The sequence below is a fragment of the Phyllostomus discolor genome, chromosome 13 (assembly GCF_004126475.2).
Source record: "Phyllostomus discolor isolate MPI-MPIP mPhyDis1 chromosome 13, mPhyDis1.pri.v3, whole genome shotgun sequence".
NCBI lineage: Eukaryota > Metazoa > Chordata > Mammalia > Chiroptera > Phyllostomidae > Phyllostomus > Phyllostomus discolor.
The window spans coordinates 25,997,381-26,016,439 of record NC_040915.2 but is presented as its reverse complement, the minus strand read 5'-3'; the positions used below and the strand labels follow the sequence as shown (position 1 = coordinate 26,016,439).

At 49.8% G+C, this 19,059-nt stretch overlaps 1 protein-coding gene across 1 annotated transcript in view; it reads left to right on the top strand.

Moving 5' to 3' along the window:
• Positions 1–19,059, top strand: part of ADAM19 (ADAM metallopeptidase domain 19) — a 78,835-nt gene that overhangs the window by 50,152 nt on the left and 9,624 nt on the right. Inside the window, exons 8-16 of the mRNA XM_028528426.2 lie at positions 3,558–3,629; positions 6,916–7,082; positions 9,399–9,483; positions 10,122–10,261; positions 11,949–12,126; positions 14,531–14,620; positions 15,337–15,532; positions 16,801–16,909; positions 18,221–18,425. Coding sequence (XP_028384227.1) covers positions 3,558–3,629; positions 6,916–7,082; positions 9,399–9,483; positions 10,122–10,261; positions 11,949–12,126; positions 14,531–14,620; positions 15,337–15,532; positions 16,801–16,909; positions 18,221–18,425 — 1,242 coding nt within the window. The remainder of the gene's footprint in view (positions 1–3,557; positions 3,630–6,915; positions 7,083–9,398; positions 9,484–10,121; positions 10,262–11,948; positions 12,127–14,530; positions 14,621–15,336; positions 15,533–16,800; positions 16,910–18,220; positions 18,426–19,059) is intronic.

The following is a 19,059-nucleotide window of genomic DNA, read 5'->3' as shown; positions in this document are numbered from 1 at the left end:
GCCTAAATTAGCCACATTTTACCTCATTTCTCACTTTATGTCGTGACTCAACCATGTAACCAAGCACAGGTTCTGTGCATGGGAAGTTGCAATGAGCCAACTGTGCCCTAAGTCCTCACACGTCCAGGGATCCCCTTAGGACAGAACTCAGCCGGGCTCCAGTCTGTCTCATGCCCAGTCCAAGTGGCTTAGTGGCCGGCTCCCCCAAAGGCCTCCTTCTGAGGTCACTGTGTGCAGTCTGCAGTCCCAGCGCACAGATCTGGAGGCCATGCAGAGTGGTGGGGAGAACGCCAGCCCTGAGGCCCGGAGGTCCGCCTTTGTGTGTTAGTGGCAGGAGGAGGTGGCCCTGGGACTGTCTGAAAGGACAAGGAGTTGTTACTGGGCAGAGAGGTGGAGGCGAACGGCATTCCAGGCTGGGGAACATCGTGTTCTGCTGTGAGGAGTTTGGCTTTTTAATTGACGTTGGTATTGATTTTAAGCAGCCTTTTCTTTGCCTTTCCAAAGACTGGGGTGTGTGTGTGTGTGTGTGTGTGTGTGTGTAGGATGGAGGAGCAGCGTGGGGAGCAAGCTCCAAAGCTGACTTAAAAGCCAAGATTCTGCAGTCATGGGAGGAGGTGACCGTCGCCGGCCCCCAGCGGGGAGGGTTGCTGGAAGAAAGCTGAGCTCTTCTGACTCCGGGATATTTTTTTCACTTAAGCTTTGCATCTGAGGTCATCCAGTACAGTGTTCTTGCACCGTTGTTTTCAGCTGCAGGATCCTTGGTTCAGAGGACAGCTCCTGGGACCCCAGTAGATAAGCATATGGAAACATAGCCACTCTGTTGTAAAGGTGGGGTGACCCTCTGCTTCGCCCCTCTACTCTCCCCTGTGGAATCTTGGTTCAGGGTTTTAAAACTCACTGGGTGTGAGTCTCTGGAAGCTGGAGAAGCAGGGGCAGGGTAGGGATTGGGTATCTTTAGTCTCCTGACCCCCACAGTCACAGAAACCCCCCAGAAGGAAGAGTGCTGGAGGTGCCTTGGGGACTGCGTGTTGTCTAGAGCCATCGTCCTGTGTCAGAGGAGAGCGCCCTCCGCAGCAGCTGACTGACAGGCGGGATTCGTGCTGCCTGGGGACAGGGAACTTGCTGCTTTCTCAGGGTCCTGGGCTTTGGATGAGTCACGGGAGGGGTGGCGTGGGGAGTCAGTAGGCCAGGCTGGCTCTCAGGCTCACAGATCCCTCCCCTTCCTCCTCTCCCCCACTCCCTCTTCAAGCGGCCTCCCACCCTCTGCTGGCAAAAGCGAATGCCTGACAATTAATGTGAAAGGATGGGAAGACCCAGGGCGGGGCGGGAGGGCTGCCTTATCTGTTATTTACAACCTGGTGCTCGGACAGGCCAAGCTCCTCCTCTGGGCTCTGCACAGGGAGCAGGGGCAGGGATAGTGTTGCTGCCTAGAGAGAGGGAGAGAGCAGTGTCCACTGTACAAGTGACCAAGCAGCTGCTCGCTCCCTGGGCCTAGGAGGGGCGCCTGGGGTGGGGCTCAGCGTACTGCCACAGATGAGAGGGCAAATCCAGGGGAGGGAGGAGCGAGGTGGGGTATTGCAGACGGGGACAGAACAGCTGTACAAGTGGGAATACAAAACACGTCCCTGATGCAGGCAGGAGGCGAGGTAGTTGGAAAAGGCCAGGCGATGCACCGTGTTTCCCTTTCTCTGTCACCCTAGAGAGCTGGAGGTTGAGATGTACCTTTCTTTAGATCAGGGTTCTGCAAGCTATAGCCCACCCCATGGTCCAACCCAGCCCACCGCATTTTTGTAAATGAAGTTTTACTGGACCACTTCTGTGCCTGCTGCTGTGTGTATTGTCCGTGGCTGCTTTTGAGCTGTATGATGGCAGAGTGGAGTAGTTGCGACAGAGACAGTATGGCTGTAAAGCCTAAAATATTTACAGTCTGTCCATTTAAGAAAACATTTGCTGACTCCTACTCGAGACTCCTCTGGACAACAGGACACAGCCCTAGAACTGTGGTGGTGTTATCAGGCAGTTGCTTGAAGACAGGAGTAATTGAAAGGCAATGAAATATGGCTTTGATTTTATAATCAATATTCACTAAATACTGCAACACTTTCTGTGCACGAGACCAGTCTAGAAATGGGATGACTCTATAATGAGAAACTTCAGGATTAACACCTCGTAAAGGTCTAAGTCACATGCCTGGCATTGGATTTAACTCTCAGAAGGCAATGGTGAAAGTGAGACTATTGACAGTTCTCATGAGTGACAGTTGCAAGGAAGCTCAGGGAAGTCCAAGTGCAGTGGAAAAATAGGAAAAGGTGGTTTTCTCCCCTGAATCACGGAGGGGACACCCCCATCACAGCCAGCATCCCAGGGAGTTTTATTTAGCTATTCTTTTGTTTCTTATTTGGATATTCTTGTTGTTGTTGTTGAATTACAGTTGTCCACATTTTTGTTTGAATATTCTTGCTGGATAGGGTGGAGGAAGGGCATGAAGGTTAGACTTGACGTAACGTACATAGTTTTGTATCCCAGGTAAATCAGATAGGTACCCAGACTCTATGTAACAGTGGTAGCGGATAGGACATACCTATCACTTGCAAATTTAGGTGAATTGTGGCACATTTTATCTTTACACTGTGAAGCTGTTTTTCATCATTGCTGTTCAAAGAGAGCTACCCTTTTGAAGCAGAAAGGATGAATGTGGGACCACATACTGAAATGCCCTGGTACCCCTGGCAGGCATTTCTAATCGAGCACAGCACTCTTCCCTGCCAAGTTGCACGCAGCCTCAGAATTCTTCTCACTGTGGAAGGCGCTGCCAGTCCGTCTGAGTGGTGGGCCGGACCAAAGCCAAGGTCTTATGATCCTTGACACCAGCACCCGTTCTGTATCACTCACGTGGCCTCTGATGGCAGTTATTTCTGTCCACATTTTCTCAGTGCATTTCCATGATACACTCCCTAAATACAGAAGCTGCCACTGTGGTTATTTCTGGCTCTCTGTCTGTTTTCACCGAAGCTCCTCTGGGCCAGTCCCAGGCTCCCAGTCCTGTGCTCCCACCTGGTGTCAAGCAAGGTGCCTTGTCCATGGCAGGTGTTCAGTAACGTCTGACCCCTGTTGATGGGTCACATGTAGGGGCACGTGTTGCAACCCTGTGATGGCGGCTTTACATTGGGGTGACGACCGAGGCAGGGATCGAACCGGTCCCTCTGCTAAGGCCCAGTGAGAGTGTGCAGGAGGCCTCCTCCTTTGGAGGATGGGAGAACAAGGTTGACTTCAAGAGCTGGAGAAAGAATTCAGTTCACTGCACAACTGCTGCATGCACAGCGCCAGGCCTGGCACGGAGCTGGTAGTTGGGGACACCGGATAGATCTGACCTGGACTCTGCTGTCCCCGAGCTGGCACTGTGTGTGTGTGGTGGGGAGACAGCTGTGTAAATGCGATGCCCCTAGAAGATGGAAGGAAGTAAATACTAATTCAAGGACAAGTAATGGGCGTGGGAGGGGTCCTGAGAGAGGTTCTGTGGGGCTTACCTCTTACCTAGTTCTGCTTGTCCCATTCAGTTTCATAAGAACGGACGAGACCAGGATGCCACCAAACACAAGCTCATGGAGATCGCCAATTACGTTGATAAGGTGAGACCAGGTGTGTACTTTGTGGGAAAAGTGCCAGCACCTCAGAGGACAGGAGATCACGTAGCACCTGAGCTGCCTCCTGGTGGCCCGGCCAGCCCAGTCGGTTTCTGAGAGGGACCAGCAATGCCACAGACCCCCGGGGCGGCCTGACAAGGCTCAGCTACGTGACCATATGCAACTCCTCTTCTTTGGCTGGAAGTTTTGTATTGTTTTGTGTTGAATTTACATAATAGAGGGGTTGACCTAAATCAGTGGCTTTGGATTATTTTTATTTTTCTGCTGGAATCCTTTTTTTTTTTTTTTTAATGAAATCTTATGCCACTTTCTATGTAATGTAAGCCCTGACACTGGTTATTTTTTTATTTTTATAATACAAGTTCCTGGCTTGAGTTCTGATTGCCCAGGCCTTCATTCCAGAGGGGCACCCACTTCAAAGTGGGTTGTCTCTACAGACACTTTGCTGCCGCGGGACTAGGGAAGGAGCCAGGCCGCCTCCCTCCACTGAGGCTCCTTTGTTGTAGAGATCTTGGGTGATTTCAGTAAGTGACCATTTGGGCTACTTGGTTTTTTTCTTTTCCTGTGCTTTAAATTCCCACCCTGTGCTTTAAATTTGGCAATCAGGAGTGAACCCTCAGGGACCCGGGCCCCCACCCTTCACCACAATGAAAGCAGCATCCAGCCCATTCTCTCTCTCTCTCCTCACCCTCACCCCCACCCCACCTCGCTGTGTGGCCCCAGATGTGCTGTGTAATTTCCAGGCCTTGTAAAGAATAAACCTGTATCTTTTCAGTTTCCTGACGGTTATTGCTGAAGGGAGTCTTGTGCATGTATAATGAGAACCACAGGGATGGTCCAGCTATGTGACACTGGTTATTAATAGGCTGACGCCAGTGCAAAACAGTCCAACATAAAAGTCAGACGGAACGGACTGCCCTAAGCTGAAGCAGGGGTGAGGGCTGAGAGCGTTGTCCTCTGACCCGTTCCCTTCCTCCCTGCAGTGGCTCCCAGAGAACTGAGGATGTAGAAGAGCTCAGTTGAAGAAAGCTTTAGGGTTCTCTAAGTTTCCTTCTAGGAACAAAGCCCAGGGGTTCTCAGACTTGGGAGAGATTTGAGGTAGGTCAGCAAGGGAAAGTGACAGAATCATAAAAGTTGGGGAATGGTGTTTGGGGACCAGTCTGTATAGTCTCCATCTGTACAATAGTTCTAAAATTATTTCCTGTCTCAGAAAGACCATGCACATGGTTAACTTTCCTAGGGCAGACCTCCTTAACATGCTCTTAGGAAATACCCAAAATTCTTGAATTTTACTAGAATGGGCTGGTCTGGGACATGGGAATACTTTGGTGTATTTATTTATTTATTTATTTATACGTATTTGCTATAGTGCAAAGTGCAGTAGAATGGGCAGCCTAGACTCTTGATAGGCTAGTAGTAGTTTTAATATGTAGATTTTAATATGTTTGGGGTCACAGATCTCTCTGAGACTCTATTTAAACATTTATAGTACGAATTCAGAGTGCCCACAGAACTTCTGAAGCTTTAACTCCGGGCCTGCTAAGGATTCGTGGAGCCTAGGCTAAAAGGAGAAATCATTCTCTCCTAAACACTGGAGTATAAAGGAGAAAACTTGGGTATTTTTTAAGGGATTTACAAGCAAAGTTGGCAGTACTGGGAATCACCAGGTGGGAACGTCTGTGCCACGCGTGTTCGTTCTGTCCAGATGGCTCTGGAAGTTGCGGGCAGTGACCGGTGGAAGTGACCTGGCATTTCCTGGAAGGAAGGGCCCCAGCGACACAGTCCCGTCGTCTCTCGCTCTTGACTCACTCCACACACAGTAACATCTAGATGATCCTACAACCCAAGCACTTCAACATCTGGGAAAACAAGAGCAGCTTGGTCCCTGGGGTGCACGCAGGAGGCAGACCCCGTTATTACCCACGTGACAGCTATTGTTCTAGAGACCTGGCGGGTGGGAGACTTGGCTGGGTCTCCCGTTTTGAACACTCCAGTCAGTCTGGGTGGTAGAACCAAGGGCGCTGATGAAAAAATAGAAGGAGAAGAGAGCAAACCCCAGGCCATCCTTGAGGCCCCCGGCGTGGCTCTCCAGGCCATTCGTTCTGTGCAGTGGTCTCAGTCCTCTCCCCAGCAGCTGATGTCTGTCATTCCTGGCTGGAAGGCTGACCCAGCTACTTGAACTGAACTATTGTTGAACCAGACCTGGAATGAACTGCACTCATTTGCTGCATCATGAACCCAGTCCAAAATGTGTTTCCTTAACCACAAAAAAGCCAAGTTTAAGTCCTTAAAAAGCTTCCTAGTGAAGCAAGTTCAAATTGGAATCCAAACTTTTTCTTTTCTGTAATGATTGGCCTGGCACAGAGCAGGAAAATCAAAATGTCCATTGAGGTCAGCCGCATCTGGAGCCCATCCTGCTCCACCGTTTCTTGGAGGCAAGTGGATCATCTGGATGAGAAGACGCCCGTGCTGGAGTAGAGCAGGGTCAAGGGTCAGTTCCGAGAGCTGATCATTCTGGCTTTAATCCTGACTCCATCATTTTTCTGCTGAGACTCTGGGCAAGGTCCTTATGAACTCTAAGCCTTGGTGCTTCGTACCTAGAAAGTGCTTGTGTTTTGTTTTTGTTTTTTTTTTTTGTTTGTTTGTTTGTTTGTTTGTTTTTTTCAGCTGGGGTAGTACCTGCCCAGAGTCACTCAGTTTTGGATTAAATGGTATCTCCTTGCTCATGTCACCTAGGTTTCCATACAACTTTTGTCTTTTTTAAGTCAGTGCCTCAGTGTTCTCTAGGCTATGCCAGTTAACGAATTTCTTATACCCACACCCTCTAATAGCTTTAAAGAAAGCACTCATCCTGCTTATGTATACGGCGTGACAGGTATATGTGACAAAGGTTAAGTACAGTTGGACTCTTAAGGATCCTGAGAGTCAGGTCTCATTCATATAGAATTTCCAAACCTTTGGGTTGGACGGAACCCCAAAGATTGTCTGGCCCTTGCAGTCTAATGCTTGCAGTGGATGGTATCCTTGGTGAAAGCTAAACACCTCCAGTGATGAGGAAGGAAACTTTTGAGAGTAAGCAGATCTACCTACTTGTAGATCATGTCTACCCATTTACTTCCAACATGAGTGGGGAGATCTTACAATAAAATATCTGTACACAATTGGGTATATCCATACAGTGGAATACTACTGAACCACCTGAGATTTATAAGCTCCTTCCTAGCATTGACAGATGAAGATGATGCTCTGGCTTTTCTGTTTCATCAATCAGTTTTACCGATCCCTGAACATCCGGATTGCTCTCGTGGGCTTGGAAGTGTGGACTCACGGCGATTTGTGTGAAGTTTCGGAGAACCCCTACTCTACCCTCTGGTCCTTTCTTCGTTGGAGGCGCAGGCTGCTCATTCAGAAGAAACATGACAATGCACAGTTAGTCACGTAAGTAGCCCTTCTCCATATGCGTTGCCATGGCATTGGCTGCCTGTCCACAGAGCATGCGCTTTCTGCCCCTTCCCTTCCCAATGCTGAGTGTTGGCTGCATTAGGCCACCCAACTCTCTGGTCCCTGTAATCAAGTATTTCTCAGACAGGTGCTCTGTGCCTAGCACACGCTAGAAAATATTAAAAAGCCTGAGAGTCATAACAGTCCCCAAAAGTATTTACCATCTAGATGAGGAAATGAGACCTACACATTTTCAGCTGAGTGTCTGAGACCACTGAGTATGTACTTGGGAACAGATTGATGACTGGCCATGGGCAGCTTTGAAATGGACTTTCCGAGGGGCTCATCTTCATCTTGGAACTTGTTCTAGTCCAGAGCTAACCTCCTGAAGCAGGCACTGTTCGGGGGGGAGTGGGGCAGCTCCCTGGGTTGTCCTTCGTTCCTAGAGGCTTAGGACTGCCCGCCCAAGATAATCAAAGTGACAGTTAGTGCAGGGACTGTGTGCCTGGTGGGAGGCAGACGTGGAGGGGGTGGGGTGAGGATTCTGTTTCTTTCATCCCAGAGAGAAAAAGAGAAGACATCAATGAGGGTCATGGTGGCATGTGACAGTCCCCTGGGGGTGACTGTCTAGTTTTTATTAGGGTTGACTTCCAAAGGTATCCTGAGGCGGTTACAGCGAAGGCATGTATATAATCAAATCATTTTTTTTCTTTTCTTGCCTAAATGCCTTTCTGAATTAGCAATCATTTCAACATTTGTTTACTCTAAAAAATGTCCTGGTGCATCCCATTCATTTTAAAATATAATGCCGCATAGAGCCCTGGCTGGCGTAGCTCAGTGGATTGAGCACGGGCTGCGAACCAAAGTGTCGCAGGTTTGATTCCCAGCCAGGGTACATGCCTGGATTGCAGGCCATGATCCCCAGCAACCACACACTGATGTTTCTCTCTCTCTCTTTCTCTCTCTCTTTCTCCCTCCCTTCCCTCTCTAAAAATAAATAAATAAAATCTTTAAAAAAAATAATGCCGCACTGCCCTTTCTAACTGGTTTATCACTTCAGCTTTGGTTTCCCTTCTAAGCCAAGAGTTATTTAGAAGTTATTAGATGTTATCTAGAAGTTTTTAAACTAAAGCTTGTTGAATTTTTTTTTAATTTCAAAAATAATTGAAAAAGACCTGGGAAATAACTACACCAAAATCCTGGGCAGTGAGCGCATTCACCTCGGAAGAGTCTTGGGGTTACCGAGACTTTGGGCCTGAACTTGGGAAGCGTTGCATCCTGCTTTGGGCAAGACCTTGAACCTAGGTTTCCAGCTGGACTCCCTCAGAGCCGTTGTCTAAGTTTATAAAATCACCAGTTGTACATGTTTTGTGTATTCCTTTGCATCTTGTTTCTCCGAATAAGAGTCTGCCTTGACTTCATCACACATTTATTAAGCATCCACCGTGTTTCGGATTCTAAGTTCTGGTGACCCCAAAATACGTAAGATGGTCTCAGCTCTCAAAGATGTCAAGCTGTAGATAGGACAAGCACGGAGGTGTCAAAGTACCACACAGTGACCTTCCACGTAGACTTTAAATTACATGTTCGTGGTGTGCGTGGAAACACTGGGTTTCATTCACTTCTTGGCCCCTGTGCTGGCTGTATACGGCCAGAGAGGGATGAATTAAACGGGGGAATGGAGCTTGGCCATTGGCAGATTAGGATCAGAATTGCAAAACAGAGGCAGAAATAGGTCACTCTTGCACCCAGCTGCACTTCTTGACGCTTCTGATGGGACACATCTGTTTCCTTGGCCCCCGAGTGATGTAAGAATGAAGCATCACCACCTACAGCTGCTGGCCCAAGTGCCCCGCACCCTCCCCCAGGGCCGGGCATGTGGCACGGGACCCCGGCAGCTGGCGGAAGTGGGCCTGATTCCCTTCAGCATCAGAGCCTGTGCTGTTTTCCCCCGGCGCCCCCCGCCCCCCGCCCTGCGACCTTTTCCTGTGCAGCAGGAATGGGATGCAGCTTTGCAAGCCCTGCCCATTTCCTTCCAGGGAACAGGGTTATGGGCATATTGTAGGGAAAAGTGACCTTTTACTCTCTCTTTCTGTTTTTCTAGAGCAGTGAAAGAGTGGGTGAGAGGAAGTCAGAGGTGTGGCGGCCTGGGATGTGTCCACCTGGCCTGTGATACCAGGGCCTCTCCCCTTGGGAACGGTCTGGGAGTGGCAGAAGGGTCAAGGGACACCATGATGACCACGTGCTCCTGGGCACATAGAAACAGCCCTCTCGGTCCCCTCTGTAGTCACCCTGTCGCCTTCCCTCCTGCAGGGGCAGGTCTTTCCAGGGCATCACCATCGGCCTGGCCCCGCTCATGGCCATGTGCTCCGTGTACCAGTCTGGAGGAGTCAACATGGTGAGTCTCAGCTGCCATGTGGGTGTTGCAGAAGGCAGGAAACCCTCTCTCAAGACAGGAGGTCATCTTGTCAGAAGTAATCATTATGAGAGGAAAGAGAAGCTTTGACATCACAAAGTGCAGTTGTTTAAAATGAAGTCATAAGTGATAAGAGATGGAATTTTCATTGATTGCAGTTTATGCCCAGTTTTCAAGTTCAGGAGAACCCAGAAGCGATCACGTTACTGCATCACTGGGTCTTTCATATCTTCCAAACTGTGGGCTGGGGGGTAGTGAGATGACAGAGATGAAAAACATTTTTTATGTTTTCTAGGTTTCATGTTATGTGTACCATTATGAAATAAGAGCTTGTCTCAAAGTCATGGTCAGGAAATGACTGCCTTCTTTTGAACTTTCTCTGACTTTGTGACTACTTATTAAATGACTTTGAGTGATCACTTCTGACATGGGCAGTAGATATCCCGGAGCCTGCCGTCCACCCTTTGTCCGTCCTCTGTCCATCCCATGTGATTGGCAGGTGCAGCGTGTAGTTAAAAGCATGGGCTTTTGTCGAGCTGTGAGGCTTGACCAAAGTAAAGGCAGAGCCGGGGGTTGGGGACAGCAGTCTTCCTGACCTGAATCTCTCTCTCCCTGGGCAGGACCACTCTGAGAATTCCATTGGTGTGGCTGCCACCATGGCCCACGAGATGGGCCACAACTTCGGCATGAACCACGATTCTGCCAACTGCTGCCCAGCCAGCGAGGCTGACGGTGGGTGCATCATGGCAGCCGCCACCAGGTGAGTCGGGCAGGAAGGGGAGGACGGGGCGGAGGGCAGGGCGTGCACAACCCAGTGCTCCTCCCAGCTGGCCCTAGGGAGCCTCTGTTAGAACTTGGAGAGAGATGTGCTTTTGACACCGAAGAGATGGGAGGAGGGCAAAGAAAGGAAGGGCATGTAAGGAGCACTAGGTCCCTAGCAGGTGGCTTGGTACTGGTGAGACCCTAGATAGATTTAATTTTGTCTTAGGTCTTCAATGGCAAACCTGACCTGACTACACGTGTCTTTTTCTCTTCATGAATTTTTGATGAGGAGTGGTTTTGGTAACAATCACAGTTCTCAGTTCCTCCGTTCCAAGGGAGCTTGGTGCATGCTGTCCCTTCCCAGGCCTGATAGAAAGTGCTGATGTGGAGAAGGAGAAGAAAGAGAAGCATTTCTACACCCCGGGGTGACCCCTCCAGGAGTTTACAGGCTGTGTTTACCAGGAGAAACAAGTGCAAGGCAGCAGCATCTCCCCATAGTTGTGAGGGGTTTTAAACCAGAGCCCTTGAAAGAGAATTCTGGAGTTTATTCAAAGGACTTATATTTAGTGTCTGAACTCACTCAGCAGAGGGCACTGGGTTCTTCCAAGACCCGAGTCCTACCTTGGAAGGCATCGTGGTGGGAGGTTATATTCCTCCCACCCCAAACCATTAAGACTTGCTTATGCTCCTTAAAGAAATGGAGTTTCGGTGTTTCTGAGAGAAAACACAGCTTTTTTGGAGCTCCAGTGGCCCGTGTTTTCACCATCCCCTCTCAGCTGTGACACACAGGAAACAACTCCGTGGGTCATGCTCGGACCTCTGTGAGCTCCTGGTGGAGTCCACTTCTCTTTCCCAAGCTAAAAGGCATATTGTAGACAAACCGTTTAGAGTTGTGTTAATTCCTACTCCAATTCGTTTTTAAACTATTTGTAAGTTTTAGCAGCTTACCAGTAAAGTCCTTGTGATATGCTGATATGCCTGATGACTCAGGGAGACCCTTGGTGTTTAGTGTCCAGGTGGGTTGGAGAACGGGTCAGGCTAGCTCTGTTGCAGACCCAGATGGCAGTGCCGAGCTGCTACCAGGGACCACGTGACTTTTAATTCTTTTTCCCAGTAGTGGGACCCAGGAATTTTATACCCTTTGTGATAAAGACCCTGCATTTGTGAGTTGGCTGGCTGAGTTTGGAGTAGCGCCCATGTCCTTAGTCTGGAGATCCAATCACTGGCTCCACGAAAATAAATTAAACCCACGACCCCATCCCTTTCTGGCCGAGTCTTCTGTCCCAGGAAAATCTCTACCTAATATCGGCTTCAGAAAGAAGTTTGGGTTGGTTGGTGTTGTATTCAGCTCTAAGGCTCAAGAGACCTATTGTAACACTTATGCTCCTTTGTGTGTCGCAACCCCTTCGTGCAAAGGGCGGAGACTGCTGCTTCTGATTCTTAGATACTTCCTCTGTGCAGAAGGGGTGAAAAGACCATTCTGGGGTGATTGGTATTTCTTAATTCTTGGAAGGAATTGCAAGTTAATATATTGATGATGTTTGGTAAGGGCAGAATGTACGTACATGGCACCATTGGGGGTCTGAGTCCCTTTAGGGGGAACCAGCCCCGTGGGCAGCAGGATTGATAGCTGTTCTGGCTGCTTGGTGCTCAGACATCCAGCTAACTCCAGCCTCACTCTCCAGCCATCCTTTCCCCAAAGTGTTCAATGGATGCAACAAAAGGGAGCTGGACAGGTATCTGCAGACAGGCGGCGGGATGTGTCTCTCGAACCTGCCGGACACCAGGACGCTGTACGGAGGCCAGCGATGTGGAAACGGGTACCTGGAAGACGGGGAAGAGTGTGACTGTGGGGAGGAAGAGGTAAGGTTTCCTGGCCTCGGAGGGAGGATCTGCATTCGTTTCAAGGCTCCAGTCCAAAGAGGACGAAAAGCGTGTCTTGGTTGTGCGCATGTCCTATAACATCACAAACACAACGTGGAGAGCAAGCTTTGACGATGGGCCATTTGTGCAGACTCGCCCCGTTTGAGGTCATCGTCACTGTGTGTGTCCAAGCTGGGGAGGGGTGTGCCTAGTGGGTGTCTGATCTACCCAGAGGCCACAGGCTTCACCGGGGCGGTTGCAGGTGGCCCTTTTAGTCTTCCAGACGCACTGAACTTAGTCTGGAAGCCACACAGCTGGTCATATGAACTTGAATCTGGGCCATATGAGGATGTTTAAAATAATAAGCTCGTACTGTTCAGCCTAGAGAAGAGATGATTGAAAGAGGAAGCAGGAAGTATGGTCAAGTCTGAAAAGGGCTGTTAGGAGGAGGAAGGAGCAGAGCTGTTTTGATCTTGAAAATGAGTGTGACAAGCATGCGGCATAGCCCTGTCGCTTTGAATGGACACATGTTGTTCTGCAAAAAGCAGAACTAGGTAGTTTTATCTTTATTTTTGGAAGGGTGGAAATATGTACCTTAACATGAAAACAGTTTGGGGGAGAATGCATGAGTAACAGTTAGCTGTGGGGGGTGAGATTTTGGGTCTGTGTGTGTGGGAAAGACTGTTGGATTTTATAACCTTCCCTATGGTTTGATTGGTTTTTAAATGTTAGCAAGTAACTTTCAAAATAAAACAAGACCCAGCCTAAAGGCTCTGCTACCCCACCACCGAGAGTTCACAGCGATCGGCCCAGACCCTTCAGAAGGGAGGGTGTTGTGTTGTTTCGGGGAGCACCATGGGGTTGAGGAGCAGCCCAGCCCACCAGTGGGCTCAGCCGGTTGGCTTATATTTGGAGCAGTTGCTGATTCCACAAATATTTACTGAGTCAAGCGCTAGGCCCAGGACAAATATAGCAAAAATAGATGTTGTCCCTGGCCTTGTGGCACATTTAGTATAGTGAGGGAAGCGCAAATTGACGAAATAGTTGCAAAAGTACCTAAATACTAGGAGGGCCAACGGCAAGGTACTTTGAGTTTATGTAGGATGAGGGGAGCTGCCTTACTTGGGTGGGGGTGTGACTTCTGACCTCGTACCCAAGGGCTACTGGGAATTAGGGAGGAGTGCAAGGAGAGAAGGCACATTTCAGTCCAGGGAGGGGCCATGCCTTGAGGTGGGAAGAGACAGGGTATGTTGGAAGGGAAGGATTTGCCTGGAGCCCAGGATGGGGGGAGATTACTGGAAGGGAAGTGTTCTTACTCCCTCTGTAGGGAAGACGGGAGGATCTCCAGTTAGGCAGTGGCACGTGTCGCTCCAGTAGGCCAAACCTGCACAGTAACGCTTATGATGTGGCCAATAAGCACAGAGTGGGTCCCAGGCAGACTGGCTGGACTTCCGCTCCCACACTTGCCAGGCGCATGCCTTGAGCAGCCATGGGACTTGCCTGAGCCACAGTTTTCCCGTCTGTGAAGGGGACCGATCCTGCCTCTCAGGCTGTGATGGTTGGTCCCGTGCGTGTGGGCCGGCACGGTGTCCAAAACTGTGAATTGTGATGACGGTAGGAGTGTTATGAGGACACTCAGAGGCACTGGCCATCCGTCATTCTTTTAAATCTCACGCTGTGTGTCAGCAAATGAGGACCAGCAGGGCAGGAAGGAAGAGAAAGGAGTGTGGAACCCCAGGAGACCTGTCCCAGAAAGGCCTGCCGGTGAGGGTCAAAGAAGAGCAGCAGGTGGTGGGAGAAATCTGAGGAAACGGGCCCCTGGAGCGGACAAAACGGCGTTCAAGCTGGTGCCGGATGTCCTTGCTCCCCATGGCCTCTCTGGATGGGCTAGCAAGGCCGGGGGTTGGGCGCGGAGAGGGCAGCATAGAAGACAGAGTCTTGGGGTGTTCTACTGGGGGCAAGAAAACAAATCACAGAATTCCTGTATAGTGTAATGCTATACTGAGAATCATGTTGGAAGGATACGTGATTACAAGGAGAAGTGTGCATATTATATTACGTTACGGAGCAGTTCGGATACCATGATTTTATAAAATAGGTATACGTTTCTGTTTACAGGAAAATGCCTGGAAAAATATCCACACTCAAAATGGAGTTGTGTCTGAGTTGTGCTGAGACTGATGAGTGTGTGTGTGTGTTTACAGTAAATACACATTACCTTAGCAATTAAGCTATAAAGTGATTTTTTTGGGAAAGCCTTTTAGGGCCCCAGGGCTCCAGGGGCATGTGAGGAGGGGCGGGGGTGGGGAGGTATGGGAGTTGGGTGCAGGCCCTGAGCCCCCCCAGACTCCTGCCTTGGGTCCCGCTGCCCCAGAGGCTCACACCCTCTTCCGTTGCCCCCCAGGAATGTGAAAACCCCTGCTGCAATGCCTCTGATTGCACCCTGAGGGAGGGGGCCGAGTGTGCCCACGGCGCCTGCTGTCACCGGTGCAAGGTGAGTGGCCCTCCCCACCGCCCAGGGTTCCAGCCTGACAGCCCAGTGCCCTGCCGTGGACGTGATGGACAGGGCGCAGCCTCTGTCTTGGGGAGGAGGGGACCCTGTGAACACATAATGAACACACAGGAGTATGCGTGTAGATGTTCAGGGCAAAATGTGTGTGTGGACAGTCTGCATATATGTGTGTGCATGGGTCTGAATATTTGAATATGTGAGTTTATAATATGTGCGCTTGTGTGTATCTCTGTGTACATATTAATGCACCTGGTTCTTGTGCCGTTTACCCATCATGAGAGTTTGGGCACATTAACCTGTGCTGTCTCAGGCTTTATAATCTATAAAACAGAGGTAATTATACCGCATAAAACTGTCATGAAAACTAAACAGAGTAATGTTTGTCCTGGGCCCTCACGCAGGAGCTCCAGCCAAGTAGGTGTTATTGCTGAAGCGCTTAGTCAGGCGTAGATTGTTGCATAAATATTATTTCTTACCTACTTCTATGAAGAGGAAGTGAGTTAGCATTTGTGAAAACACCTGGGCAACTCAGGTCACTGTTCAGGGGAGGAGGCTAGCGCCTGTTTGAACCAGCGAGGTCATGTAAAATGGTCATAATGGGAAATTCTGCTCCGCCAGAGCGAGGCTCCCAAGCCCTTTGCCGGGAGGGGTGAGGGCAGGCAAAACATTGATGTTTTTCCCTCTTCTCCTTGGCTCAGTTGCTGGCCCCCGGCACGCTGTGCCGCCAGCAGGCCCGGCAGTGCGACCTCCCAGAGTTCTGCACGGGCAAGTCTCCCCATTGCCCCACCAACTTCTACCAGATGGACGGCACCCCCTGCGAGGGCGGCCAGGCCTACTGCTACAATGGCATGTGCCTCACCTACCAGAAGCAGTGCCAGCAACTTTGGGGGCCTGGTAAGTGAGCTGCGCTGAGCGGCCCTCCTCCCACCCACCCACCCCCACTGCTGAGCGTTGAGTCTTGGCTTCCAAACAGCATCTCCAGATCCTACCCTTGGGTCAGGGCAGACTTCCAGGGGGAGAAGGTGGACTAGGCTCCCCCCAGCTCCTCGATGCTTTATGTTCACAGAGCAGGGAGATGGATGAGAAAAATCCAAAAGTGCAGTGGGCAGAGGGTAGAGAGAGAAACGGAAATGCAAACACCCTCGCCTATAAGGTGTTTACCCTCCTTCGTGTTAAGTGGAATCTAATTATAACCATTGTAAGATAGCGTTTTTTATATATCAGATTGGCAGGGACTGAAGAGTCGATGTAATGACGTAACAGTGATAATAGCACTGTGACAACACAACAAGAACGGTAATGACACAGCAGTGTGAGGAGTGTGGGGAACCAGATACAACCCCTGTGGAGAGCAATTTGGAGATACAGAAATTTCCAATGCACTGATCATGGGACCTGTCCATTCCACTGCTTAGGAATGTACCTCCCACTCTATTTGAACATACACGTGATGATTAATTTATGAGGATAATTGCTGCAGCGTTGTTGGTTACAGAGACAACTAGACACATCCACCCTAGGGACGAATTAAACTAAGTCTGGTCCAGCCATACAGTGGAGCAGGATGCAGCCGAATAAAAGGAGGCAGCTGTGCAGGTTCTGAGTAAGGTCGTCTCCCGCAGTGAGTTAAGTGAACAGTGCAAGGCACAGAGCAGTGAATAGACGGTGCTGTCAGTCTTTACTAGATAAATTATCTCGACAAGATGCAAAGGAATTCTATCTAGAAGATATATAGGTATCTATAGAAGATACATTGTTCATTGTGATTACTTTTCCAGGATGTAGAGAAATAAGAACTGAAATGGCTAGTTAGAAAAATTCCCAAGACATACTTTATTTCTTTAAAATTTTGCATATGTATTTACCTATTTTTAAAAATCCTGGAAAAGGGCAAGGCTTTTTTTTTATTAGAGAGAAGGCTTAACATACAAACCCACAGATATAAAACCTCAATCAAGTATAAAGCACTGATGTAAACTGTTTTTCTGTGAGTAGGAATAGGACAGGCTAATAGGGGGTCTAGGAAGAAAAGGCTGAATATTCTCCCCCAAAAAGCTTTCTTAACCTTGACCCTTTACCAAGAATTGCCTTTGCCCTTTGAGGGGCTTCTGACTGCTACTCAAGCTGGCTGGTATACCGATAAATGTTGCTTGCCTACTCAGGAGCCCGGCCTGCCCCTGATCTCTGCTTTGAGAAGGTGAATGTGGCAGGGGACACCTTTGGAAACTGTGGGAAGGACATGAATGGGGAGCACAAGAAGTGCAGCTTAAGGTAAGGGTCGCAGAGCGGACCCCGTGAGAAGAGCAGGTAACAAAGCAATTCCTGCTCTGTCCTCCTCCCTTCCACCCAGCCCGGCAGCTTGGCCAGCCCCAGAGCTGGGCCTTTAAATGAATTGTTCGGAGTCAGTCGTCTTGCCCAGGCCCATCGCTGGACAATGCCCCATTCAGCCCTAAGGAAGCCCGGGGGAGGGTGTGGAGGGCAGTGCTTCCTAGAAAGCTGGTCAGACTTCCTTTGGGACCTTTCCACAGTAGGGCAGGGAGTCAGCCTTCTCGGGTCCCTTCTGGAGGGTGCTAAGTACACTCTCATCTGAATAACCCAGTCGTTCATGTACTCATTCATTCATTCATTCACTTCAGGCAACCAACCACGCATCCATCTATTTATCCATCTGCTCACCTATCCCCTATCTATTGAGGGTTTGCCGTGTGCCAGATACTGTGTTGAGAACATGGCACTTTGAATTAACAATGCAGTGGGATACTGGGCATGTGGAGAGAGCCACCCAGCCCGATCTTAGTGGGTGGGGGTGGTTTCCCAAAGGAAGCCATGCCTGAGCTGGGAGCTGTACAAACCTCCAGCTGGATCAGGTGGGTTGGGTGCCGGTACCTGGGAGAGGGTCCCCAGCAGAGAGATGGGAAGTGCAAAACCGGTGGTCAGAGAACTGATAACAGTGTGATATAAAGTCTAACGTTGGGGTGCACTGTAGAGGGGGCTGCTCAGAAATGAGACCAGATAGTTAGGCAGGGACCAAATCATAGAAAGTCTTCATCACATGGTTGAGACAGTTTGGACTTGACTTGAGAGCCATTTGGAAATTAGATCCCAGTGGGGCGAGACTGGGAGCAGAGGTCAGTTTCTTGGTGTCCAGGTAAGAGGGGATGATGGTGTGAATTCGGGTCGATGTATAGGAGGGAGGGTTGACAGGGCCTAAAAATCGCTTGAACCCAAGAGTAAGGGGGGAGGGGGAATCTTGAATGGCACCAAACTTCTGGTCACAGCACCTGGGTGCAAGGAATACAAGGACCATAGGGGGACAGGCTGCTCCATTCAGGCCATTGTCCTTGCAGTCAAGAGTACTCCCTATGTCCAGCTCTCGGCCTGGATCTGCACAGAGACCAGGCTCCTGTTTCCTTCCCTCGGTCTAGGTCCACCTGGTGGGTTCCTAGAGCGTGCGCATTGCCCCTTTGCCCCTTCCCCAGGCTTGGAAGCCTGCTGTCCTGGTCAAGAAAAGCTGAGCTCTCCTATGCCCCAGCTGTTCCGCAGCCTCTGATTGGCCCTCCTTCTCTCCCTCTCTCGGGCCAGGGATGCCAAGTGTGGGAAGATCCAGTGTCAGAGCTCTGAGGCCCGGCCGCTGGAGTCCAACGCGGTGTCCATCGACACCACCATCGTCATGAATGGGAGGCAGATCCGGTGTCGGGGCACCCACGTCTACCGAAGTCCCCGGGAGGAGGGTGACATTCTGGACCCAGGCCTGGTGATGACCGGAACCAAGTGTGGTCACAACCATGTGAGTCCCTTCCTGCAGCTTCCCTCAGGGGCTGGGCTGCGACCCAGAAGGCAGTGACTGAGAAGCATGACAGTGACCGAGAAACAAGGGCAGTGACCGAGCAGCATGAGCGCTGAAGGGGGACACCCAGGCTCAAAGCCCAGCTGGCCCAACACCTCTGCGCCTGGATGGGCTGGCCATTATCATGGTCACTTTTGTCCTCGTCGTTAATAATCATGTGAAGTAAGCAGTGGACTAGAACAGCAGTTAGAGAAGCCTGGGGAAAAGAGTGGCACCCATCTCTATGTTAACCATGAGAATGACGTTCTTAAAAAAAAAAAACAAATGAAACACTTGGTAGGGAGCACTTGGCACAGAGTAGACTGCTGTCGCTGTCGTCATTTTTAAGCTTCATAGTTGGTTTAGTACAGGATATACAGTTAAGTAACTGACATACAACCGACATGCGATAATATAGGATGTAATAACACATTTGTTATCGGATGTGACTTCACAATGTACTGTGTGTTGTTTTCTCACTAGTCACAAAGGTAAAGGAGGGATTTAGTTAACCGCTGTCTGGTCCTTGGCTTTTCCGGTTTTCCAACGTTCACTGCAGGAGCCTGAAGTGGGCTGCCTTTCCGAGCCCCGTGTG